The following is a 26,419-nucleotide window of genomic DNA, read 5'->3' as shown; positions in this document are numbered from 1 at the left end:
GGCCATGTTTTTTTGTCTCCTCATTTTGGCAGCCTAACTGTGTTTGTTTCTATGTATTAGGTAGAGTTGCTTTGACTCTGTGTCGTGGTAGTGTGGCCTAATGTAGTAGGTGTCCTATAGTGTCCAGTGGCACAGCCTCCCCTATCACCCAAGCTGGGTACTAGAGGTGCACTTTTCATGTAGGCTGAATACACCCTCCCCTTGCAGTTGAACCTTGGTTGCTGTTGGCTCTGGCCACTATCTGCCAACCTCCGTGGAAGATTAGCTGTGCAGGGGCAAGGTGGTTGTGCCCCACTGTGGTCCATAGCTATCCAGTGGGTGTGCTGGCCCTGGGGCTTCTGGAGTGGTGCAGGCTAAGGTCAGCCTCCACCTGTGGTTTTCCTGGGGCCTGTGCTATAAAACAATTGGAGATGGCTGCTACTTGTGCTGGACTTGGAGATTCCCAGGCGAAGCCAAGCTGTGAATCTAGGCTGACTGCTGCTAATGCTGGGCCTAGGGCTCACTGAGGCCAGTTATTGCTTGTTTGAGAGGATTTAGGAAGTTGTGAAGCATGATCAAAGACCAACTATTCATTTGGAAAAGCAGCTAGGATGGATCCGTAAATTTCAGGGGACAGAATCTCTGGGGATCTCCAAGGCGGGTCAAACAGTGTTAGCCAAGTTGATGGAATCTCAGACACGGCACCAGCTTGCCAACTCTATTGGGGAGAGTTTAGAAAAAGGACAGTGGCCTCTGCTGGCCTTGATGCCAGGCACTTCAGTTTCTCCCTGGATGCCACTGTTTTTCAAGCTACTACCCCAGTGCTGGAGCTCAAATGGAGTGAGTCTGAGCAGGTGAGTCCATGTGTGGGTTCTTTAAGAGGAACTGCTTGGGGCTTCAGTAGTTTCTTCCACCGATTCAATCTCTGCTGGTTTTTGCAAAGTTGTGGGGACGGACTTACCTTCCTGTCACTAGAAGCCTGGGCTGGGGGACCTAGTGTGGGGCTCAGACTCCTTATTCCCGAGATATCCCTCCTGAATTTTTATCCACCACACATGGGTAAAGGACCAGCCCATTCCATGTCTGCACCCCTCCTACCAGTCTGGATGGATGTAGTTTCTTTAATTCTGTAGTAGTCAGACTTCTGTTCAACTCAGCTTCTGACAGTTTTGAGTGATGGTTGATCTATATTTTAATTGTAGTTTTGATGTGGTCTACCTACACTGCCATCTTGACTAGAAGTATAAAAGTTTTTTAATCAGCTTGCCAGTCTAATACTTTCTTTTTTAACACACAGTTTGTAATGATTCAAAGGGTATATAATAATAGAAATTAGCAATTTCTAAAGGATTCTATTTCTAAATTTGCTATAAGGAAAGGGATTCAGTCAGGTGCTTTTAGCCTCTATTAGATATTTTATATACAGTATCTTTGGATAATATTTACATTTCTTGAATATTTTTTGATACTTTTAAAGAACATCTAAAGAGAAATAATTTTTTCTTTAATTACAAGAGTAATTCATTATAGAAAATTTGGAAAAACAACATATTAAAATTAGTCATTTGTAGTAATTATATCTTCACCCCCATGAATATGAGTTTCTGTTCTTTTTGTTAATGAATGTTTAAATTCTTGATTAAAAATGTTTCTTAATTTTTTATTTTGAAATAATTTTAGATATATAAATTTGTTTTGTATGTGTTTGTATTAAGTTTGTAAAGATAGAACAAAATTTCAATATATTCTTTACCAGCTTCCTCTGATGTTAACATCTAGACTCAGTAGTAACCTAGGCCTAATAACTAATCTGTAGACCTCATTCAAATTTTATTAGTTTGAATTTTATTTCACTAATGCCCTTCTTCTAGACCAGAATCCAGTCCTCTGTATTTAGTTATCACGTATCCTTGACTTTCATGACCTTGGTACTTTTGAAGAGTACTGGCCAGTTATTTCATAGAATTGTCCTTTCATTCGGGTTTACCTAATGCCTCCTCATAGGCACATTGGAGTTGTATATTATTGGCAAGAACACCACAGAGGTGATGTTTCTCCCTCTCGGTGTATCATCAGGAAGCTTGCTGCACGGATGTCTCATTACTGGTGATGTTTACTTTTACTTTTACACTTGAGGTGGCATCTGCTAGGCTTTTCTCCCATAAAGTTACTCTTATCCTTTTGTAATTAATTGCTTTTGTGGAAGATACTTAGACATTTGAGATTATGCAAATATCTTGTTTCTTATAGTTTTCTACATTGATGATATTTGTGTAAAGTAATTATTATCATGATTTTCTATTTTCAACATTTTCAGAATTTACTGTAAGAACTTTCCCTTCTCCTTTATTTATTTACTTTATGCACTTATTTATTTATGTAAGTATAGATTCACAAGTGTTTGTTTTATTCCATTGGGTAAAACTCATTACTGTCATTATTTGTTTTGCTACTTATATTCTCTCAAAGTGAACCACCGGGGCTTCTCACACTGGGTTCTGTATTCCTTACATGCCACATCATTTTGTGAACACCACCTTGCCTTTTGGCATCTTGTACTTTTCCCCTGCCCCAGCCCTGGAGTCAGCCATTCTTCTAAAGAGCCTTGGTTTCTTGGAATGACTTTAGAAACTAAAAGCTGAGCACTTGGTGACTCCATTTCTACATGAGTGTCTTTGCCTCTAGACCCAGTCAGTGAGCAAGACTGTGAAATAGAATTGTGTATGCCCAGACATCTATATCTATTTGTCTTTCTATTGATGAGTGTATGTGTGATTACATGGGGTGGGGGTGGTGAGAAACATTTGTATTCATAAGCCATGAATTCATTCTGATACCTCCAATTCTAAGCCAATACCAAAGGCTTCATTTTAGCCTTCTCCCCTTTTAAATGTATGACTCCTCCACCTGAGAGAAACTTGGCTCTCATTAATCCAAGCACATTTACTTATTTCTTGCATACTCCTGGTATAATTTTAGAATTACTAACCCTGACTCCTGCAAAAAACAAATTTATTGACTACAGTACAGTAATTGTTATAGTTCTTTTTTGCCTTTAACAAGCTTTCAGGCTCTTTTATTTTGTGTATTTACAAACATACATACTTGCCCTTTTACTTGTTTCTTTTACAAATTTTTATCATGTTATTTTATAACTTTCTTTAACTTAATAATTCATAACATTAAATATTCTTCTTAAGTATAATTGGCTGTACTATATGCCTTCACATGATGGTTATAGTTTATTTAATTAGTTCCCTTTTATCAGACATTGTACGTGCAATTTTCATTTATTATAAATTAAGCATTAGTTATGAACATCTTAAATGTTGACCTGACTTTCCAAAAGCCATCTAGAAAGAAATTTGGTTGTTCAGAGATGGCAACCAGCTTCATATCCTAAATCTCTTATTTCTGTAGTGTTTTGAAAGATTGTGATAAAAGTAAGCAAACCAGGAAGAGGAAAGAATTTGCCATTGGAAAATTTGGGGAGAAAATTAAGAGTGCATAAACTTTTTCATGACTGATTGACCATTTTAATGATAGTATCCTATTCACATTTGATGCATGGGTATTGTTGGCCTTAGAAAGCATTAGTTCAAGCCGTTTTCCAAGCTGCAGCTCTGCTGGCTTTTTGAAGATTATACTACTGCCCTCACAGGACATTAGCATGGCCTATATTCTGTGTATGGGACTCAGTGCCACCAGCTTTTGCTATAAGTTCAACTCGGCTCCTATCTTAGTATAAGGCCTTAGGCAGACCATTTGACCCCTGCTGTCTGAGTCAAAACAACACCTTACAAGAGTAGGTCAATTAGTGTTAGTGTTTTTAAAGTAAACAAAAATTTGAGGATTCAAAGAACTAGATCTATCTGAGTATCTTCATTCATACTAGTTCTTTTATTTCCTTGCTTTTTCATAGTCTTTTAACTCTAAAGTTCTTCTTACTCCCTTTATTTTCTAGAAATATACCTTTCACATGAGCGATGATCTAGATAGATCATGAGAACTCTGTGGTTTTGACCAGCCGAACCCTAAGTAATCTTTCACAAAGGAAAGACGTGGCCATCGTAGTGGTAATTCACTCTGGCCTAAAGTCAGCGAGCGTACACAGTGTGGCCTGCTTTCTCTTCTCGTACATTTGAAGTTAGGGATCAAGGTCATTTGTCTCTATTTTTTTGGTTTAAGGTATTTTTCTCATGGTTCTTTTAAATATTTTTCTATCCCACCCACAAAAAATAAAAGTAAAATTTCTGTACATACCTCAATTTTTAAATCTTAATATATTCTAATTTATAAATTGAACAATTATGGAATTCATTATTCTTGCCATTCACCTTTGAGATTCTCTTTTGGATCACATTAACTCTAAAATATATTTTTAAAATGTAGTAAGTGATGTGACATAACTTCTGTGCTGGATATACCAAAGCAAAACTTTGTGTTAGCTTTTATGGAAAAATAATTACAAATAAGTATCAAAAATTAAAATGACTTGTCTAAATTTTCCAAATTTGATGGCAAAGCTAGAACTGATGATGAGTATTTGGTGTTTTGAGTAGCTCTCTGCCTTGCACTGTTTTTTTAATCAAAGAACAAAGAAGTTGGTGTTTGGAGAAGTTGAATGACTTAAAGGTGATTTGTGGAGGCAGTCCATACAGAAACCAAATGGAGATCAGGACTTTAAATCCTGTCCTAATACCTCAGATGTTTTCTAGAAAGTGTCATAAGTCTTTACATTGAAATCATCTTTATTTAAATGAAAAACCACTTAAATACAATACTAAGCCAAATAGGATAAAGGTTCCCTTGTCCTATAAAGGGGGATTTTAAAACTGTACTTGTGGTCTAGTCAGAATTTCTTTTAAAATGTGAGAACTTCACAAGAATTTCCACTCTTTTTTTAAACTAAGAATTTTTTAATTAACCCCTCCTTTAAATGTGTACCAAATCACCTCCCTTTAATTACTCTAGTTCCCTTTTCAACAATCTGTCTATAATTACTTTAACCAATTTCTAAGAGGGCTTGTTAATATGATTATAGTTGTAACTGCTTCATCACTCTACAGTATCCATTTGTTATGCTGTTTCCTTTTATTGTATCAACTGCTCAGGATTCTTCTTAAGGACTTTATATTAAGCTAGATGGACCATGAGTTAACCATTTTCTTCCCTACGTTCTTTCCAAACACTACAGTAATTGGAAATAATGGGGGAAATCAGATTGCTGGTGCCACTGTAGGAGAAAGGAGAAGGCCAACACGATTGTAAGATGACCCTGTAGTAAATATTCATATGTGCACACTGGAACAACCTGAGCCTAGTCTTACTATTAAAATACACATACACACCTTCTTTGTTCCTCTTTCTTTCTTGAAGATTTGCCTTGTCTGCCTAGGTTAGGTTCTTGGCTTTTTTCACTGGTTATTCACCACCACTAATGAGGAGCCCTGGAGGTAACCTTTGTCCATCTCACTGATCCTTTTTTGAAAATCTTCAGTCCTGTAGTAGCAACAGGCAATTCATTGCCCCAAAATAGAGAACCAGCAACCCCCCAAATTATAGCAGACACCTCCTTTTACTACTGAGGAAGAATATAAAGTTCTGTGTTCTGCACACCAAGGAACACGTTTTTATAGATGTAATGCATGCTCCATTGCCCTAATGGAGGTAGGCAAAGGTAAACCAGGGGACCAGCCTTAATAATAGCCTACGTGATTCAGTACCCGAAAGGAAGATCTTTAAGGAGCTATGTTCTGATGGTTTCCATTGTTTGGTAAATTCTTACATCTAATTTTAATATAGAAGCTGTCGTTTTATATTATGTCTCATAAAGCCCAAGTCTTTGAACTACTGAGTTTCCAGTCTTCTCTTTCACACATGAAACAACGTGTAGTTCATCTACTACTCAAATTAATGTTAATATGTTCTATTAAGTTTGATCAATTGTCATAGAAGGTGCTAGTAAAAAAATAAGTTTAATAAGCTCCATAAACAGAGAAAATATATGAATTGGATTTGTGTACTTTCCTTCGTTCAAAGAACCTTCTCCTTAAATTTGCAAAAACAAACCCCTAACAGTTTATTGGTGGAGTTGTTGTTTAGCTTAAACTTCAAAACAGTAATCTGACATCTTTATCCTTAGAACAATACCTAATAAACTTAAAGTATATTACGTGTTAATTAACTAGCACTATGTTTTTTCTGTAACCCACAGTTCTGAAAAAAACATTGCATCTTCAACATATTTCTAAAAGTATTTTAATTTACCTTAAGATATGTATGTATGCACACATTAGCGCCTGAGAATAGGAAAGATGATAAGGGAGGCAAAAGAAAATGCAATTGTATCCATATTTTTTATTGACATAATTCTTTTAACCAAGAAATACTGTGACTATAGCTGGGTCTGTATTTCCTTTAACAAATGATTCCCATTGTAGTAGATTAAAAAGCATAGAAATATTTGATAAGGCCAGGAGATAGAACTGCCACGAAGGAAGGCTAATGTAACCTTTGAGGAGTATTTACCTTTGGGGGAACTAAGCACAGGCTCAGTGGGTTGTTGATGTATTGAAGAATGTCAGTGTCAATTAAATGAACAAGTTTTACAATCATAAAGTCAAATCCAGCTAGTAATGAAAATAATACAAATACTGCCAAATTTAATGAAAGACATATTTGGTCAAATCCTTAATCCAATACTTGTAAGGAATGTTTTGATATAGCAATGGTAGATAAAATCTTCTACGTATTTTTAGTAGAATCCCTTCATATTTTCAAATGCTTATAGTTAAACCAAATGAAAAGATTATCTTTACCTAGAGAGTGTAGCACAATAGTCTTCAGAAAGCTTCTACAAATTATTTTGAGGAAAAAATGAGTGGGTTATAAGTAAATAATTTTTAAGCTTCCAAAATTGGACTGTATTTAGCAGTCTACAGTTTGAAGAGTTCATTGCTGCAACTCAAGTCTTTAAAGGATGCTGAAATGAAAATTGCACTATTAAGTTTGTAAATCTATGTTTTATAGGTATGTAACTGAACAAAGCGGAGGCTGTGCACATAGCACCTTGGTGCATGACCCAACAATTAATGTTGAGGGACACAAGTTTTTATTTACAAGATTCCAACCTTGGGGTGGGGCTGGGAGCACTCCAGCTTGGAGCCCTGTTCTCCCATGAGACCCAGCATTTCCCCTGCTCCCCACTAGGCTAGAAGCCAAAACCAAGCCGGTAGATCCCCATCTCTTCATCTGGTCTTAAGCCAGCTGTGCAAACAGTTCTCCATCCTCTGGAAAATACACTCATGGGTTCCAGAATTGCCATCCTCTCACAGTAACTCTCCCCTTCAGGACCTGGGATACATTGTCCTCAGCCTCCATGTAATAGTCCAGGAAAATATGTGCCATGTTGCACTGGCTCATGGTGACATCCAGGAAAAGCACAAGTCTCAAGAGAGTGACTTCTCTGTACATCCCAGGTCCCAACAGTCCAGGAAGAGTCTGGGGCTGCGAGGCAGCAGATCAGTGTCTTGCAAGGCAGAGTCCTTGGTGACTTCGGAGTCAGTGGAGTGGGCACAATAAGAGCAGCAGCATGCCATTCTGTTTCTCTCAGCTGCTGCTTCCTTTCAGACCTCATGCCGAATCCCTCTTGGCTCACGTCTCCTTCCTCATGGCTACTCCTCTTTCTTACTAGCCCAGGCCACATGGCCGAATGGCCAAGTTCTCAGAGGAGGAGTCATAGCCCCTCGCTCACTACAGGCAGCATGGCAGAATCTCTCTCGTGCGGCTGCCCTCTTCACTGCAGACCAACACAGCTGCTACCTGCTCTCTCAGCCCTCAAAGCGGACCATTCTCTCTCTGCCCGCCCTCAGTTTAAATCCTGACCTGAAGCTTCCTACATGAAGTCCGGTCCAGCTCCTCCCACAAAGTGCTACATCTGCTGGTTTCGTGTATTGCTGCCTTCATTCAGCTGCCATCTTTAGTCAGGGCAAGAGGACCCCAAGGCAGGGGAGCCTCCACCTCCCTGCCTCTCACAGAGGCAGGTATCAGTTACCCTGGCTATCTCAAAAGTAACTACACATTCTGCAAGTCAGGTACTTTTGCCCTGGGGCTGGAGCCCATTTCCTAGAAAGTGGGAAAGACACAGCTATCCACTTGCATTGTAATGCAAAATATCTTAAACACTGTATCATTCGCCCTTCCCCCAGTCATGGCTGTGGGGGATATTCTCAGGGACCCCTGTCTGCACCCTGTTTCAGGCATGTTTCAAAGAATATTAGTACTATGAGCATACACTTGGAGGATTTTGTATCATCCAAACTATGCTGGAACCTTATCAATAACCATTTATAATGTCACTGACTGTTAAGGTGACTTGGGCATAATTCTCGGCATATAGTAGATCTCAGTATATCATGGATGAATGGGACAAATAGATATTTCACTTTTTCCTGTCTAGTATTTTCTTAGGAGAGGATTGAAAAGAACAATTTATTATGTGTGGATTCTCATAATGTTTTTAAGATTACCTGCCAAATCTGAATTGTCTACCCAACAAATATAGTTTGTTGTAAACATTAGGGTGACCTTATCAAATTCGTAGAGGCAGGGAAGTCTAATTTAGGTGGCTTTCCTGGCCAGGCTGCCTGGAGCTCGTATCTTGCCATAGGAGCCTGATGAAGTTTTAGTAATGGATGACTATTTAAAAACAAGTAATTCTAAATGAACTTAATTCAGAGTGTTTATTCTTCCAGATGCAAAGATCTACACTGTGGTGCAGAGTCATCATCAAGTATGAAAGCTGCATTTTAATTCCACAGTAGAACACCCAAAACACCACCTAAAACAAAGCACCATTCCCCATTCCAGACACAACACTAAACGGATGCATTTAGCATTTCCAAAACTAACACAGAGGTGTGGATTTTGAGGTGTTAAACACCTTTGCTTACTCTTATGGACTTGCAGGCAATCTCCCTTCAAGGACTATAATATAATTTGGAAGGCTCTTTCCCCTGGGTGACTGTACCTGTAAGCTTTTGTATGACAATTTGGAGACGGTTATTGATGATATGACGCTATTATGAAGGATCCTTCTACCCTCAGCTCCTCTCCTCATACCCACATAACAACCCTTTTCCCGGCTGGGCTGTAGGAAATGAGTAATGCTTAACCCATTTGTGTGATCAATTCACTTAAGCAGCTACTGTGAAATGTTAATCACAACTTTAATTTGTACTGCATTAGCATTTTGATTAACTTGTAGGCTTGCTAGCACACTTGAAGCGCTTTTACTCATAGTTACAACTCGGAAATGACTTTTTGATTAATTAAGTTTGTTAGACAGCAGCTGAGCTTCCTGAATGCTAACCTTCTGGGGGTAAAAGTTCAGGAGAAAGTTACTGTGAACAACTGTTGCTATTGAAAGAGATTCTTATAAATGCACTTATAACATTTTAATTATTGACAAAATATTGTACCATTATTTACATCTGACCTGAACCTTTAAAGGAGTGTGCCTTTCTGTCAAGAAAGTTTTTTTCACATTTTCCCATCATTGCAAAACTTCTGGGAAGTCTTGAACTAAATAGTGCATTTCCTAGCAGATGTCTAACAACTAATGTTTTAACAAGCTGCCTAGGATGAATTTCCATAATATGTTATTAAACTTTATATTTTAGATTTTATATTATAGTTTTAGATGTACAGAAAAGCTACAAAGATAGAAAAGAGAGTTCCTCTATATTCCATACCAAGTTTTCCGGTTAACCTTTGATGTTAATGTGGTACTTTTCTCACAATTAATGAACTGATATTGATGTATTGTTATTAACTAAAGCCCATAATTATTCACCAGTACTCCAGTTTACTTAATGTTGTTTTTCTATTCTGGGGTTTCAGCTAAGACACCACATTGTATTTGGTTGTTACATCTCCTTATCTCCTCTTGGCTGTGAATTTCCCAGACTTCTGTTGTTTTGATTATCTTTCCATAATATTTTATACTCTCATAACGTCCTGTAAATAACAAGTTGTTTTTTATAAATTAATGAAAATCTTTTTTTTTTTCATTCTGGACTAACTAAACCTTAAACTCTGATAGTGTATTATCTTTACGTGGCTTACTTTGAACAGAAGTAGCAATGCTATCTAGTCATTCGGCCTCTATCATTATCTTACTCTCACCTGAGTGTTGTGACCCCTGCACTGTCACTGCACCACCAGCACAGCTATCAGGAGATGTGAGGAGATGGAGAAAGGGCTCTCTGACAAGGAGGAAGAGGAGGGTGCAAGTCTTCAGAATCCAGGACAGGGAGCAAGGCTGGACCCCCATCTGCACCGCTCCATGCACACACCCCACAGCCAGAGTCCTGGAGACACTAAGGACTGAACTCACAGACTTTATTTTGGTGGGATTTTTTGTTGTTGTTGTTTTTTAATTAAAATGTAGTTGACATATATTAGTTTCAGGTACACAACATAGTTATTGAACATCTGTGTACCTCATGAAGTGATCACCATAACAATTCTAGTAACCTTCTGGCACCAAAGTAAGTTATTACAGTGTTATTGACTATATTCCCTAAGTTGTACATTCCATCATTGTTCACAGACTTTTTAAACTGAAGTTTAGAAAATGTTAAATAATGGCCCTTAGACCTACACCTTCTAACCCACCTGAGAACATACCTCTCAGTGCTCACTGGACAACATAGTTTTTCTTTTCATGGTCCAAGCCAGCGATTCCATTTTCTTGCAATGAAGTTGTCTTCATTTGGTGATCACAGTGCTCAAAGTTCCTGCTTTACCCTTGGATTATTTAAGTCCAGAATTCAGTTGTATTTGAAAAGATATTTAATGCCTGTATGTCAAATATTAAGGTGTAGTTCTAACCAAATGGTAGATTTAAATTAATTTAAAATTTTTAGGTTTTCAAAAACTGTGTTGACAAAATTTATTCAGAGATAATGATCAATTAAATTCATAATTTGTCTGGAGTCTGTATTCTGTTATAATATGAGGGAAGAGGACAGGTGCAAACCATTTTAAATCCTTCCTGAAACAGGACAAGGTACATGTAAATCATTCGGAAGCAATAGAGTGTAGTGTAAGGAACACAGATACGAAATTGGAAAACCAAAATTGCCTTAACTTTATGACTTTTTACCACTGATTATCCAGTCACTGAACTTCTGTGACCCTTAGTTTCTCCATCTGTGAAAAGGGAATAAAAGTACTAATGCCTGCCTCATGCTTGTATTTTAAGGATTAAATGAAAGCTATTTACAAAACATTTTTATAATCTATTCATTACTATACATATATTTTCATCACACCTCAAACTGTATTGTTTATACAGTTTGCTTTTATATAATTCACTGGGACTTTTCACAATAATTCAATGAAATTTACTTCATTTGGTATAAAATACCTTTAGGGAGGTAGGTTTTTTTTTTTTTTAACTATATTGCATTTCAAAGTATAATCTACAGTAGCAGAAAATAAGGAAGACAAATATCTGTAGATTTGGATAAATCTGTCCTTTGTAGAAATAGTAATACCAGTATGAAAGTTTGGTTGAGTGTAAATGCTAGGACAAGCCTGATATGTTCAGGGAATTCTTTAAGTTGATTCAGAATAAATGCTGAGGGCCGGGAGCCTCACTATGTAAGAAGTCTCCCTCCAGAGAGTATATCCGTCTTCTAAACAACCCATTTCCACATTCCCTCTGAAACTCCTGAGCTGGCGAATTCTTTTTATTTCTAATAGTAAAAGTCTACCTTCTCTGGTCTCTCCAAGCACATCTGTCTAGATTTATTCTTTTAATCCGTGTTATGTTTTACCATCAATGTCTGTGAGGTTTCTTTTCCAACTATGTTCCAAACTCTAGATGTCTTTCCTCACCTTCTTCAAACATCAGTTCGGAGTCCTTGGCTCCATCCCAGAGCTTGCAGTCATCCAGTGGCTTCAGCATAGCCCCTTCTCTGCATCATAACTGCCTGCATCCTGGACTGGCCCACACTAATAATCAATGCACTCAAACCACTTTAACTGCCACCTTCTTGACATCACCCTCTGACCCTCCTCTCTTACCAGAGCACCTTTACCCATCAGCTTAACCAAACTTTTGTTACTCCTTGAACCTGGAATCTCTTATCCTTTCCTCATCCATTAGTTCAGTCCCTTATGACTTCACTTGCCACTCTAAACAGCATTGGCCCCAGAGTTGACCACTTCAACAAAGATATCACCAGTAACCTAAAATCTGTCACCTCTCCAGATAACCGTTAATATCTGAATTCTCTGCTTCAACACCCAGATTACCCCCTAATGATTGCTGGAAAAAAGTCATAAAACATTGCTAGTTGTTTCTCTCACTTCTAATTGTTTCTAATAATTTCTAAAATTATTCTTTTGAAGTCACAGTATTGAAACTCACTGGTGTGCTAGTTTTGTTTTACATCATTCATTCCCCCTGGGATATATTCCAGACCTTTTCCTGCTCCTTTACAGTGCACCTTCTCCCAGCAAGAAACATCATCTCCAACTTGCAGAGATGACCAGGACCCTATAACATGAGTGCTATCGATGCCCATTCTCTTCACCTCAAAGCTGCTCTCTCTTTCCAGGGACTCTGTGTGTGAGGTCTTCAGGGACTAGCTGGAGCCTGTGGTCTTGCCCACACACCCCAGCAGCAGAAACCTCATCTTCCTCTGATCCCAAGAGGGTCTGTTCTCTCTGCAGTTTATTCTGGTCTTAGCATATGCTGCCTTCCTTTTTGACTTAGGTTCCCTTGCCTCTGAGTTCAAGGATTATACAGTCCACCTGAAAGATAGCAAGTGAACTTTATAAAAGCAAATAGCAATACAGTATGAGTATGCTGGCATTTCATTGATGGAAGATTAAAGTTTACAGAAGACGGACCCAAGCCTCATCAAACTCCTTGATTTTTCAGAGGAGAAAAGTGAATACCAGCTCTTAAGTTGTCCGTCCAAGTCTCTTTCTAGTATACCACACCATCTTCAACGAGTATCAGGTGTTTATACAAAGTCTGTTTATTCTTCATCCAAACTTACTGTTTTCTTTAAGCATTGTCAGAAGAGCTTCTAGAGTTCCATTTTACCTCATAGCACACTCACCATAGTATCTTCTGGTCTAATACAGGATCCCACAGGAATTTCACACCACCTTCTTCGCATCCTGAGCTTTATAGGCAATATGCTATACTTAGGAGTCAGGCTCTTCAGAATTTGCATCCCAGCTATACCCACTTACCAGAACTACGCAGCTTTAAGCAGGCGTGTTTTTAACCTCTTTGAGCCACATTGTCTTTAACTGTATAATGGGTTTAAATTCAGTAACATATGTTAAGTGGTTTCAGAGTGTTGACAAATAGTACTTACTAGTTTTAACAGATGACCACCCTAATCACAGTTATGTCGGCAGTGCCTGAAAGTAGCCCAGGTGCCCTCACCCCTTTACCCTTTCCTACCTTTCCAGCTCTCATCTCCAGGTAATCCCACACACTGTCCTCACCTCTGCCCCAGAGCTGCTCATTTTAACTCTCTTGGCTGCCTACTTAGTGTCCAGGGTTTCAAAGTCCGCACTCCCAGCCCACACTCTCTCTCCAGAGCTCATTTTTACCTGTACTTCTCATGTGGCTTTATGGTGGCACCATCATTAAAACATGTTCAAAACCAAACTCATCAGTTGCTCTTTTATAAATAAATGACAGCGCCACATTTGTGTCAATTATGACAAAGTTTTAACTGTAATGTAATTTTATCAATGAATACAATACTATAAATCATATTTCCATTCTGTCACAGCTGGACATAACAAGGAATTCTGAATCAACTATCAATTAAAATTGATTCCAACTTAGTAGGAGAAAGTCTCATGCACAGAGTCAGCCCCCACGCATTTGTCCCCTGGACTTGGAATCAGATTAGCTTTGCCTGGAAGGTGGCACGCCAACTAGAAGGTGGATTAGCAGCAAACAGGGGTTGAATATCTGCCTAGTGTTAATGCTAAACTGGTAAAGAATATCCACAGTGATTTCCCCTCAGTGGAGTAAAACAGCCTTTTCTTATTGAGTATTATATGTCCTTAAAGGACTTTGAGATGGCCTGGGGAGCTGAGCTGTGATCTCTAGCTGTTACCCAAGCCAGCCCCACCTGAGAGAGGAGCATATACCTACTAATTCTTATCTCCCAGAGAGACTGAATCGGATAGTGAGACTCAGGGTCAAGCTACCGGGACCCTCAAGCCCATTTACAGGGACCATCCCCTGGCCTCGCCCCCTTCAGGTATGCACCTCTGAACAGTGACGTGGCTTTCCCAAAGTGAGAACCAAGCCCACGTCCTCCAGTCTGGCCAAATACAGGGTCTGTCTTTGGCCACGTCCTCTGACTTTCTTGTAATTGCACACTTCCCATAATGTATCTGTTCAACCTTGCATGCCCTGAACCCTGAAGCCCTGTACTACTCAGTGCAGAAAACACCACCAAAAGAAGTCCCTGTTATAAAGAACGGATTGTTTTAGGGTGTTCTTTTCATGTTATCATAGAAGAACTTTGAAAATAGGTACCTGTTGATTGAGATCTGCTGTGTTCCAGGCAGTATATTAGATGCCTTACATTGTACATTATCTCATTGTACTCTCATAGCACCCCTATAAGGAGCTATAATACCCTTTCTAAAAGTGAGAAATCTATCATGGTAGATTTAGGTGATTACATATAGTAAATAGAACAAAATTAGGATACAAACCTATGTCTGTCTGACATCAAAGCTTTGTAATTTTTTTCCTATGCTGTGCTGCCTGTGAGAGATGCGCAGTAACTTAGGCAGAATGTTGTTATAATTGTTGTAACTGAATTTTCACTAATAAGTGTTTCTTGAGTGTACTATGTTTAGAGTGACAAAAAATATTTCCAGATCCTTGCTGCCAAGGAGTCTGTAGTTTAAAGGTATATGTGTAGACAAAGAATCACCTAGGATAGTGGTGGCAGGTGGCAGGAGCAGCAGACGCATGGGAAGAGGACCTACAGTCCACCTGGAAGAATCAGGGAGACTTCACAGTAAGAACTAGCATTTGAGCTAGACTCGAAGGATGAATAGGAATTTCCCAGGTTGGTGAGTTGAGGGAGCAGCAGTGCTTGTAAAAAGAGAACATTAAGAGCAAAGGCAAATGTGGGGAAGTAGCAGTAATGTAGTACTGCCAGAGGAAGGGCCTGAGGGATGTGCCAGGAACTGGCTAACAATAGGGTGTGGACCATCCTGCAGAGAAACTTGTTAGCTTTTGTCCTTTGCACACAGTATGAGGCCACTGAAGATATTTAAGCAGGGAAATAACATCAGTTTTACTTCTATAAAAATTCACTTTGGTAAAAATATAAAATATGAATCAAAGAAAATTTGATGAAAATAAAGGGATATTTATACTATTTCAGGTGAGTTAGTGGGTCAGCACTCAGGCAGCGGTGGGGTGGAGGGGCCAAGGGAAACAGGACGGGCTGGCGCGTGATGCAGCGGAGACCCAAGGGACTGAACCCTCGCTTCACCACATCTGAGTCGTCACAAAACCTTTCCTTGTCCCAGATTCTTGATCTCCCCACCTGCCTTTTCTCTAAATTAAAACAAGATAAGTAATAGTTTTCAATTCATGATACAGCTTTTCATTTACTTCATGTAAGCAATCACTTTGCATGATTTTTTACATTTTCACATCTGGATCATACAATGAAAAATTGTGGGGAACTCTCATAAATTTTATGAAATCTTTCAACTTCATCATGAAAACTTCAAAGTTAAAAACATATGGTTCATCCATCCAAGTCTTCTAGTACGTGAGCCTTTGGTCTGGAATGTATTTCCAGTCAAGTTATAATGTAATGTAAAATCACAAGTAAAATCACCATAGTTACTCCACATTACAACTTCTAACATCGTCGTGATACTGGATTAGATATGATTATTCATTTCTCTTTTCCTTTCCTCTTTCCTTAGAGAACTCTCAAGAGTTGTGACTTGTGAACTAATGCTTTTTGTAATCTGTGTGGTGTTCATCACAACCTGCTTGTCTCCTGCACTTCAAAGAAGGGCAGAGTGTTCTAGTCGGCTCTGCCAAGAAATAAGAAAAAGGAGTGGATTTCCCTAGATCTATGAACATGTACATTTGTACATGTACACACATTGGTATAGATACATGTTCATCCATATGAGTACATCCCTTGTACCAACACTCAGGTTTATGATGTATAATTAGTGGGCTCACAGGTGCCCAGGACCAATCTGACCATTCACGTCCCCCGTGATGTCCAGGACCACTGGTCCATTTCCCTGTGATGTGTGTAAAAAGACCACAAGTGGGTTTAACCACATATTTCTAAAAACTATTTTACTTTTTGTAAATTAGAGAACATAGAATAAGACATTCAAAACTTAGGAGAAAAATATGTGCCTCAATGGTAGTAAGTGATATGGCATATTAATTTTACTAAAATACTATACCTTAAAAATTATTTCTAAACATCTGCTAATAGGTTTTGTATAACGCTTGATAAATATTTTGCTGTTGGTGAGATATTTACTATTAATATCATTTTAAGCATGTACTAGGTACATCTGATTTCTCTTACCTTCATCTCTTTATTTCCCAAAATGAGAAGACACTCCTAAAACTGTGTAAAGTAGCTGCCTTGAAACATGATATTAACTTATATGTCTTTAAGTCAGCATTCGTCAGAATCTTAATTTAATTGAAATAGTTTTGCCTATGTAAACTTCTCCTGTTTAAATAAGATTTCACTATTTAGTTTTGCCTTAAGCAAATGCAGCATTTGTTTGTCCATAAAACATTAGATCAAATGTACAGACTAATATGAGTAGCTTCTAATCATTCTGCAGGCATTACTGGCAGTTGCCCCCTTTGCTAGTGTGTTGTTCATTACTCTCATTGAAAACAAGGGTTCTGTCTTTAGCCTTCTTTGGGGGAAAAATAAACTTTTTGGCAAGGAAACCTCCTATCACCTTACCATTACTGATTTTAATTTGGAAATGACTGCCTGAATTTACTCTGCCAATACTCTGATACAGTGAATTGTATAGGTATCTGCGTGTCAAGTACACTAAGTTTTTCTCCTTATTTTATTGTTGTGAACTAGTATTATCTGGCTATCTTTGCTGCCCTACAAAAGCTAAATATTTGGCACTTTGTGGGAAGTATTGTGCAACAAATGCTGTGGGAGATTGTTCCCTTCGATCCAGCTGTAGCTTATTTTCTGGTTTTGATTTACTTATATATTTAGAGGTACAATGCTTGGGAGTTTTTGTTTCTTTTCTGTGAAAGCTGACATCAGATCCCAGTGCAGAGGGCAAGCACCTTCATGGTGCTCTTGTAACCTGTGCATTTTTCTCACTCAGGCCATGCTCGACGTGGCTGCAGACCAGGGCTGGCTGGTGACCGCCCTGAGCATCACCAACCTGGTGCAGATGGTGATCCAGGGTCGGTGGCTGAAAGACTCTTCTCTTCTTACGATCCCAAACATAGAACACCAGCATCTTCACATTTTCAGGTAATTGTTTTAATTTTCATTGTAACTGTTTTTTAAGTTTCAAAAAATTATTTCATTTATACATGTGGTCACTTGATTTTCAGGTTGTATCTAGAATATATTGATTCTTTACGTTAGAAATGTCCCTGCTTCCCAGAGGGAGATGTGGCCTAGTGAAGTAACTTTCTCGCTGGGAATTTGATCCAGTGCTAAGCTCAACCACAGTTCATTTTAACCTTCTATTAAATTGTTTTCCACTTGCATATTGGGTACATTTCTCTTTTAACTGTGTTATTCCTTTACAATATCAACCTTTATTTTAAAAGATGCTAAATTGCTTTGTGGCCTAAAGTAAGATAAATGACCATTTTTTGTTACCGCAGAATAGATTTGATGGGTCTGAAATCCATTGTAAAATGGATCCTTTATAAAATGGACAAGTAAATTGTGCATCTACAAATGTCCAAAGCTGGATTTCTATATTAAGATATAACCTGCGCTTAAAAGTTGAGTTTAAATTATCATCAAATTATTTTACCCTTAGGTGCTAAGTACATGGCTGCAAATATTTTAGCAAGGAAAAGAACAGTTCATACCACAAGCAGCGTTGGCAATGTTTCTTTCACACCAATGTCTCCCACCAGTCGGGAGACACTTTACAGCCAAAATGTTGGTTCACAGTCACGTAGACAAGCAAAACAGTCTGACTCCAGTTTGCTCTCCTGTACCGTCTGCCTCTTGTCAGATGGACTAGGAGTGGCAGTCATTTGAGGCATCTGCATACAGATGCCAACCAGAACCTCAGACACACATGGGGTCTCCTCAGCAGAGCCTTCAACTTGTCTCAAATGGGTTCCAGGGAAGTTGTTCCCACGATGCTGAGGCCCCACCATGGGCTGTCCCTTGGAAACCGAAAGGCACATTCAGAGCATGAGGCACACCAGCAGCAGGTGGCATGAGGGGAAAACCAGATATCTCATATGCCTGCAGCTCAGTTTCAGGAGCCCTTCCAACATGGCACTATGCGCCATGGGAGTTGGGTTTCAGTAGTAAAGCAGGCACATGAGGGTGCTTACCCAATGCAGCACACAAGTCTGTTATGGAAGCTCCTGGGGCCTAGATTTGGTCTAGTTCTTTCTTGTCACACTGAAAAGTCCTGTATTTGTATAATTTTAACTATATGTTTCTTTTTGCTCTCTAAACAGCAAATACAGAATAAGATTGACATGAACTACGTTCCTAGAGATCAGCACATTTATACGGTGAATCTCAAAGATTCCCAAAATGTACTTTTAATTGTATGTTCACAGCTATTTACAGTGAAACTTTTTTTGAGTACTTACATTAGAGTCATTTGCCTGCATCATTGAAAACATGCCAGGGCTCTAGTTCAGTACTCAATCCATGTAGAATCGTTAATGCACATCAGTGTCTTTCTATAGGCGATACCTGCCTCTGTGAACCCTGACTGTGCACTGAGCTCCCTGATGAGCCACCCATCTTATGGATTGATAGTGATACTACTTTGAGTGATATCTTAAAGAATGCAGGCTGCTTTGAAACTTACTAGTAAGGCTGTTAAAAAGTTTACAGTAATCCTAATTTTTAAAAATCATTCAAATGGTATAAGCCACCATTGCCTGGAAATCTCATTTGTGCAATGTAGGAATTACGTGGTTGGTGTTGATACTGTTTCCTAGGAAATGGAGCGCAGGAACGAAGGGCCCACGTGCCGGCTGCCACGGTGTCATCGAGTGCCTCCCTGAACTGATCCAGGCCTGCGGAGGGAAAGACCATGTGTTCAGCTCCATGATAGAAAGTGAGCTGCCAGCTGCAAAAATGAAGCAGGTCAGGCCCATCTCTGCCATGTTCTGAAGCTCCCTTACTCTGTCTGGAAGTTTATACCCAGAGTTTTCTAACTTAGAGCAATGGTTGTTGGAGTCAGACTCACGTGGATTTAAATTCTGCCCACCATTTACTAATCATGATTATGAATTTGAAAGCACCATAAGTATCTTAGGAAGTTCTCGTGCGAATTAAGCAGGATATTATTATGTAAACTGCTTTATGTAGTTCCTGATATAGAATAAGAGCTCAGTAAATGATACTAAAAATAAGCACAGCAACAATAATTAGAAGTAGTGTTGACAGTATGAGAAGATGTTCCAGTAGCTCGCTGAGAAAAGCCTGCTATAGCTCACCCATGCAGCAGCATTGCCCAGGAAGGGGGACTTGCTCATCCCTTCAGGATAGTTTTCCACAATGTACTCAAGTGTGTTTTCGTGCACTTGACTCTGTTACTTTTTTATGTGTCCCCCTTATCTTAATCACTTTGTTGTAACTAGATTCTAAAGTATTCTTTCAAATAAACTCCTCACTTGTATACCATATCACTTAGAAAGCTAAATCTGTGTTGTGAAAGACATAAGTCATCTCTCCAAACCATCTTTGGAAATGCCAAAAATATGAATGAATAATGACAGAAATATTTGGCATATCTAGACTGTTAAGTCTTAAGCAATTTTACCCTAAACATGTCAGAGTAAACATTCAGGATTTATAGCATAATTAACATATGGACTTGTAAATGCAGGTATTAAAATAAAGAAACTTACAAACCATTTCATTTTTTTTCCTAGTGGAACTTATTTTTGAGCAAGACTTAGAAAAGGTGTAACAGGCATTAAAGTCTGATTGTTCAATTTCTGTTGAACCCAAAATTGGCACAAAAAACTATTTAAATATTCACAATAAGTGCCTACCTTTCTAACTAAATTACCATCAAAATTATGAATAAAAACAATGTATTTAAATCAAAGCAAGGCTTCCATTAGCAACAACAGACTTATAACATAGCCATACATTGATTTCAAGCCAAGTTTTAGATGTGATGAAAAATTAGAACATTGTTATAATTAGTTCAGGGAGAACTCAGAAGTAAACTTACTTAATTTATTTGCATAAATTGCCATTCTGTTATCCTTAAAACCAAATGCAAATTGGCTCAGTCTGATATGATGATGGTTATTTGGCTCAAAAGTGCTTCAATATGCAGAGCAATCTGGTGTTGGCTCTGCAGTGAGGCGATCCCAGGTAACATACAAATCCTGAATTATTCCAGAAATTAGTATGTTTAAAGCATCAATTTAAGTGCTAATTGCAGTAGTAATGAGAAAAAGCAGTACGACTGTGAGATTTGCATCTTCTACCCCATCAGTATGCCTGGACCGGCTGCTGACTGGCAGAGGATTTGGCTGCTAATTAAATAATTGTATGCATGGCAGTGTTCCTGCCTGATTCAATAGATGAAGATTAATCCTCAGATAAATATGTTTGGCTGGTATTGAAATGTCTTAGCAGTTTCTGTAAAAATAGCTCATGTTTTATATACATGTGTATGTGTGTACATACACACACACTCGACAAATATATGTGTACACAATGAGGATGAGAAATAATAATATTAAGTGCCACAAAAAGCATGCCTATGTATAAAAGCCAGGCCTAATTTTTGTAAAGTAAAACCCCAATGTGTTGCCAATAACTAAAAACATTGGTGACTAATTGAATAGTACAAGTAGAGAAACATACCAAGTCTTACTTTATGTGGTAAATTTTACTTGTGTTGTCTCACAAATGTAAACGCTTTACAGAAAGTGTGTATTTAAGTGTCCCCTTGACCACTGTCTCACTCTGGCCAATGTCAGTGGACATCAAGCGGTAGGCACAGCTTCTAGACGCGGTAACTCTTGGTCCGGGCAAGGGGGAGGCTATCACTTGTACCTTGAAGCACCTCATAGACAGTTCTGTGGCTTGACTGTTTCAAGATCTATTCCAGACCTAATTTCAGAATCACAAGACAAGTTATGGGATTGGATTAGATTGAAAAATTTGCATTGGCTTCACATTTTTAAAATTCCTAAGCAGTAATTTGATTTATCAGGGCTACTGTATATTTCAGTAAGGTATACTCAGCAGCACGAAAGTCATCACACACAGACATCAAAGCCTGTAAACAAATCTATGGTATATATTAAAGAAACTTTCTTTAAAAATTCAAGTATTCATGTAGTTTTGAAAACTAACTTAGAAAGAAGGGCTCATGAATGTGGACAACAGTGTGGTGATTTCAAGGACAGGGCAATAAGAAGGCTAAAGAGAAATGGAAAAAATACGATTATAAATAAATAAATAAATGCTGACTGAGAAAGGAACAACTGAAAACCAGCAATATATTGAGAAGTTTTCTTCACTAATAGTGATAGTGCAACATAATTATAAATGATAGAAAAAGGTGACAATTATCTGAGGACATCAAGTTTATTTTGTTACATCCTTTCTATAGACTTAGAAATTCATTATTTGTTCAATAATGATGAGCGGTTACTATTTACATAACAATAATGGTATTTTCTACCCCTTCAGTATGTATAATTTAATTGGCATTCTCAGTATTACAATGCCAAAAGTAACTATTTGTTTCTAGAAGGAACTGTTGACTTATCAGGCCCCTTACGATATACAGACATACAGAAATGATTTCATTTCAGAATAAATTTATAATATGGACAAAAAAACTTTTTTGTAAAATCGGTGGTCAGTGAATGATGCTGACTGACATCAGCAATTGCATCACTTTTTTTAAAGTTACTTTTGTATCCCCGAGTAATACTCTCTACCTGGAAGTCACATAAATATTAGAATAGATGCTTCTCTACAACAGACCATCTCAAACAACAAATGTCTTGAAACTTATTCTTTCAATATACTCAGTAGCCACTCAATATCTAGGAGGGAGTTACAATAAAGTGGTCACAAGTTTAGATAATGATTAATTCATTTTAATTGCTTTTAAAAAGGACTTTAACTACAAAGATTAAAAACACATTATTTTTACACACAATGAGTACAAGAAAAACTGGAAAATCCTAACTATAGCTATGGATTGTATTAAAGTCAATATCCTGGTATTAATGTTGTACTTCAGTTTTGAAAAATGCCACCATTGAGGGAAATTAGGCAAATGGAACTCAGGATCTCTCTGTATTATTTCTTATCATTCATTACATTGACTCCAGACTTAATATCAAAACAGAGGTTGATTGTTTTTTCAATATTCTATTTCTTAGTTGATTAGCTATATTTCAAATTAACCTTCCTTTATTATATTTTTTTTTCCAGGCATGGAATTTCTTATCTCACTTGCCAGTGATAGATGTTAGCTTAAGCATCAAAGGCTGGTGGGATGACTCAGTGGAAGGGCACAGTGAACTTTCTGTCACAACTCTGTCTTCAGACAAACGAAATGACAACAGATGGATCACATTGCATGCTGATCAAGAGTATGTGCTTCAAGTCAGCTTGCAGAGAGCCCACTTTGGGTTCCACAAGGTATAGTGTTTGGTTTCCATTCTCAAATGCTTCGCACCAGATACCAGCATGCGCCACCCACATATCTTTTACATTACTAATGCGGCCGTGTCATTCATGAATCCCTCCTTCTCAACTGGCCTTAAGAAGCAAGTCAGTCTTCTGAAATCAGTCGGTCCTCCTCTTGTGCCAATTTTCAACCCCAGAATATCCACCTCACATGATAATATGCTGCCTGGGGTACTGTTCTCAAAATACGGCCTACAGGCTCAGTCTAGCAGAATTTCCCAGAGTGCCTGTTAGAGTGCAGATTCCTTGGCCCTCCTCCAGACTGACTGCATCAGAATCTCAGGAGGAGGGATCTCAAAGTCTGTGCTGTGGCTCAGCACCCCAAATGACCCTTTAAAGACATTAAAGTTAGAAAAACACTGCCCTAGCAGTACTTTGTTATGCAGGAGCCACAATAGGCAGGGTGTAGATGAGAAACCTTATCACTCAGCCCCAGGAATTTGAATAAGACACCACGCTTTTCTGCCCCTCAGTCACCACCTCTGCCTCTTCCTCCCTCCTAATGCATATGAGAGAGTTTCGTCAGTGTTCATGCGGACCAAAGATTTACAGTATTTTTATTTTAAATTACTATGTTCTTTTTTGTTGTCTGTGACATCAAAATTAATTATTTGGCTTTCTGAGTCGATTAGTACATATCATGTGGGCAGATCAGGTTTCAGTACCATAATAGTTGAAATAAGGAAGAATTTGCCTTCTCTTTAGCCAAGTGGAGTCAGGGGCTTTCCTCCATCTAGAATAAGCCCACAGGAGTGAGGCTGTGGTTCACGTGTACTGTCTCCCCCATTCTCAGACACAACGTGGTCAACGACTTTCTGTTGTTACAATGTCTTTTTAGTACTGCACCCTCAAATCCCGTCTCGTCTGATTTCTAATTCTAAAAACCAGTCCATGTGGATATGAACTGATTGACCTTTGGCATTTCAGAGGCTTTGATGTGAGCATTTGTAGATGACTTAACATATCCCAACTTACCAAAAAAATAATAATCATACAGATGAAATCATGGGGAAAAAATTAAGATTTTTTTACCTTAATGTTGCTACTTAAAAATTATATTTAGTCATGCCAAAAAAACTCTAAATTTTGTTCAGAAATTCCATAAGAATACATTACTCTGTCCTCTCTTTTAAAATGCTTAAGTGAAACATGTCCCTCCAGAATGTGGAGCGAGGCCCAATTGAGAGCAGGTCATTGTTAGAATATGTCACTATCACTGCATTTATGCCATAGAGTCATAAAGATTCACTAGAATACAATCTTGTATTTTGTCATCTTTATCTAAAATAAAGACTTCAAGTGCTGTCATTATCATGATATCTAATCTTAGATTGTGGTGATTAATATATCTTACAAATTGCTTGGCTTATAATTGCTCATTCCTCAGAGAAAGGCCTTTTTTAATATTACCTTATTAGAACATGTGCTTTTTTACATGAGTATTATTCTTGGTAGTGAGAAGATGTTTATATGATATAGTGCTTTTTATTTTTTTATCCTCACCTGAGGATATGTTTATTGATTTTAAAGAGAAAGGAAGGAACAGGGAGAGAGAGAGAGAAAAAAAAATTGATGTGAGAGAAACATCAATTGGTTGCCCCCCCCCATACACTCCTGACCAGGGATTGAACCCACAACCCAGGTATGTGCCCTGACCTGGAATTGTCCTAACCAACTGAGCCACCTGGCCAGGGCCAGGGCTGTTTTCTTGAAGTCCAGAGTCCAGGCTTGATTGCTTCCCCTGCGCTCCACTCCCAGTGTCAGTTTCTCATGAGTAAGGCTTTGGAAGATTTGTTAACCTGGTTGTATCTCAATTTGTTCATCTGCAAATGAGGTATTAATATCATTTATAAGAATGGTGTAGGAATTTACTAAATTGATGCCAAGATTCAGGGCTTTCTGTTCTCACTAACTGAGCCAAAATATTCTGGTGGATATAGCCACAAAGTACTGTTTTGAGGATCTTAAACAAATGGTAAGTGATAGCATACCTAAGACACCAAACCAGAAAATTGAAAACATCCCAGATAGACACACTGAGTTGTGTGGATTTATGGCCTTCAAGTAAGACAACGTAGCCTTCTAATCACATCCAAGTGGTAGAGAAAATTTAGAAGTTATTAATGCTTTCTCTCTTTTTTCTGGTTAACAGGGAAAGCAAGACAGCCATGCAGTTACCCCTCGGTTTCCCAAATTAAAAGATGAAGGATGGTTTTTGATATTAGGAGAAGTGGATAAAAGAGAACTTATTGCTTTGAAAAGAGTAGGGTATGTTCGAAATCATCATGTAGTTTCCGTCTCTTTTTACACCCCCGAAGCACCGGGAAGGTAAGCAGAATCTACCACTGAAATTCTGAAGGAATGCAGTGTGTCTGTGACTGGAAAGGTGGTTTGACGTTTCCGTTCTATTTTCCTGGTTTAGGTATATCTACACACTGTATTTCATGAGCGACTGCTACCTGGGCCTGGACCAGCAGTACGACATTCACCTCAACGTCACGCCCGCGAGCGTTTCTGCACAGGTCAACGAGGAGATCTCCGATGCCTTGACTGGCCTGGAAGTGAAGTAACCTGACCCGAACCATTATTTGAAAGAAGTGGTTAAGAAGTCTGGCTGTTCAGTCAGCTAGACAAAGTCAGATTACGTGACGTTTGCCCTGGTGGAATCAACTTCGAACCTCAAGACGCCCAGGAAACTGTCAGTGGCTACAGTCGCTTTCAGCCCGGATTAGCCCAGTGGCCTTCCAACAGACGCTGCCTTTTATAATGTCATCTCCGTGGGTTTTCTGATGTGTAAAATCAATGCCTGTGGAGGAGAATTTTTCCATTTGTGTATTTTGAGATTATTATATAGGAATTATCAACCACATTTTACATTACACAGTGTACTGTTTATAAGAATATTAGCTTCTTTTCTTTCTGAGGAAAACCACACTGAGGCGTGACAGTGTTCGAATTTGTTTCAACAGATTTCTAACCCTGCAGCAGAAAATATGGAGGTGTCGGTACGGCAGCACACCGTGTGTCTTGTTAGCAAAATTTTTACTTTGCCACATGGACAAATAATTTCAAGAATTTCTTATATTCATAAATGTTAATAATATATGAAGTAAAATTATATTACAGAGCTCAATGTTGAAAACAAAATACGCTGACCCTAGAAAATGTCAATACTGTAACTAGTGGAAATAAAATATTTAGCTTGCCACTTTGAGACAAGCTGACTCAGTTATTTCCTGCTTATTATTATGTTACTAACTCTTCTTCTTTCCATTCTCTTCTACTACAAAACTTCACTTCCACTTTTTTCTAATGTATTTATTTACCCAAGGATAGAATTACCGTGTAATTTGTGTTGCAATATGTACAGACCACGCAGAGTAATTCTTTGTCTCTATGTTCTCCAAGGTGGGTCTGAGACAAAGAAAATTTTAACCCCT

At 38.4% G+C, this 26,419-nt stretch overlaps 1 protein-coding gene across 2 annotated transcripts in view; it reads left to right on the top strand.

Moving 5' to 3' along the window:
- The window catches only part of ASCC3 (activating signal cointegrator 1 complex subunit 3), a 310,528-nt gene extending 284,321 nt beyond the window's left edge, over positions 1-26,207 (top strand). For both annotated transcript variants that reach the window (XM_028508379.2, XM_036024518.1), the window contains exons 38-42: positions 17,410-17,561; positions 19,241-19,388; positions 22,722-22,931; positions 25,132-25,307; positions 25,402-26,207. In XM_028508379.2, the coding sequence (XP_028364180.1) occupies positions 17,410-17,561; positions 19,241-19,388; positions 22,722-22,931; positions 25,132-25,307; positions 25,402-25,549 (834 nt within the window). In that variant the 3' untranslated portion in view covers positions 25,550-26,207. The remainder of the gene's footprint in view (positions 1-17,409; positions 17,562-19,240; positions 19,389-22,721; positions 22,932-25,131; positions 25,308-25,401) is intronic.
- The last annotated feature ends 212 nt before the right edge of the window (positions 26,208-26,419 follow it).

This window comes from Phyllostomus discolor, chromosome 4 (assembly GCF_004126475.2).
Source record: "Phyllostomus discolor isolate MPI-MPIP mPhyDis1 chromosome 4, mPhyDis1.pri.v3, whole genome shotgun sequence".
NCBI classification, from domain to species: Eukaryota; Metazoa; Chordata; class Mammalia; order Chiroptera; family Phyllostomidae; genus Phyllostomus; species Phyllostomus discolor.
Note: the sequence above shows the minus strand (reverse complement) of the source record. Positions and strands in the feature narration are given on the sequence as shown.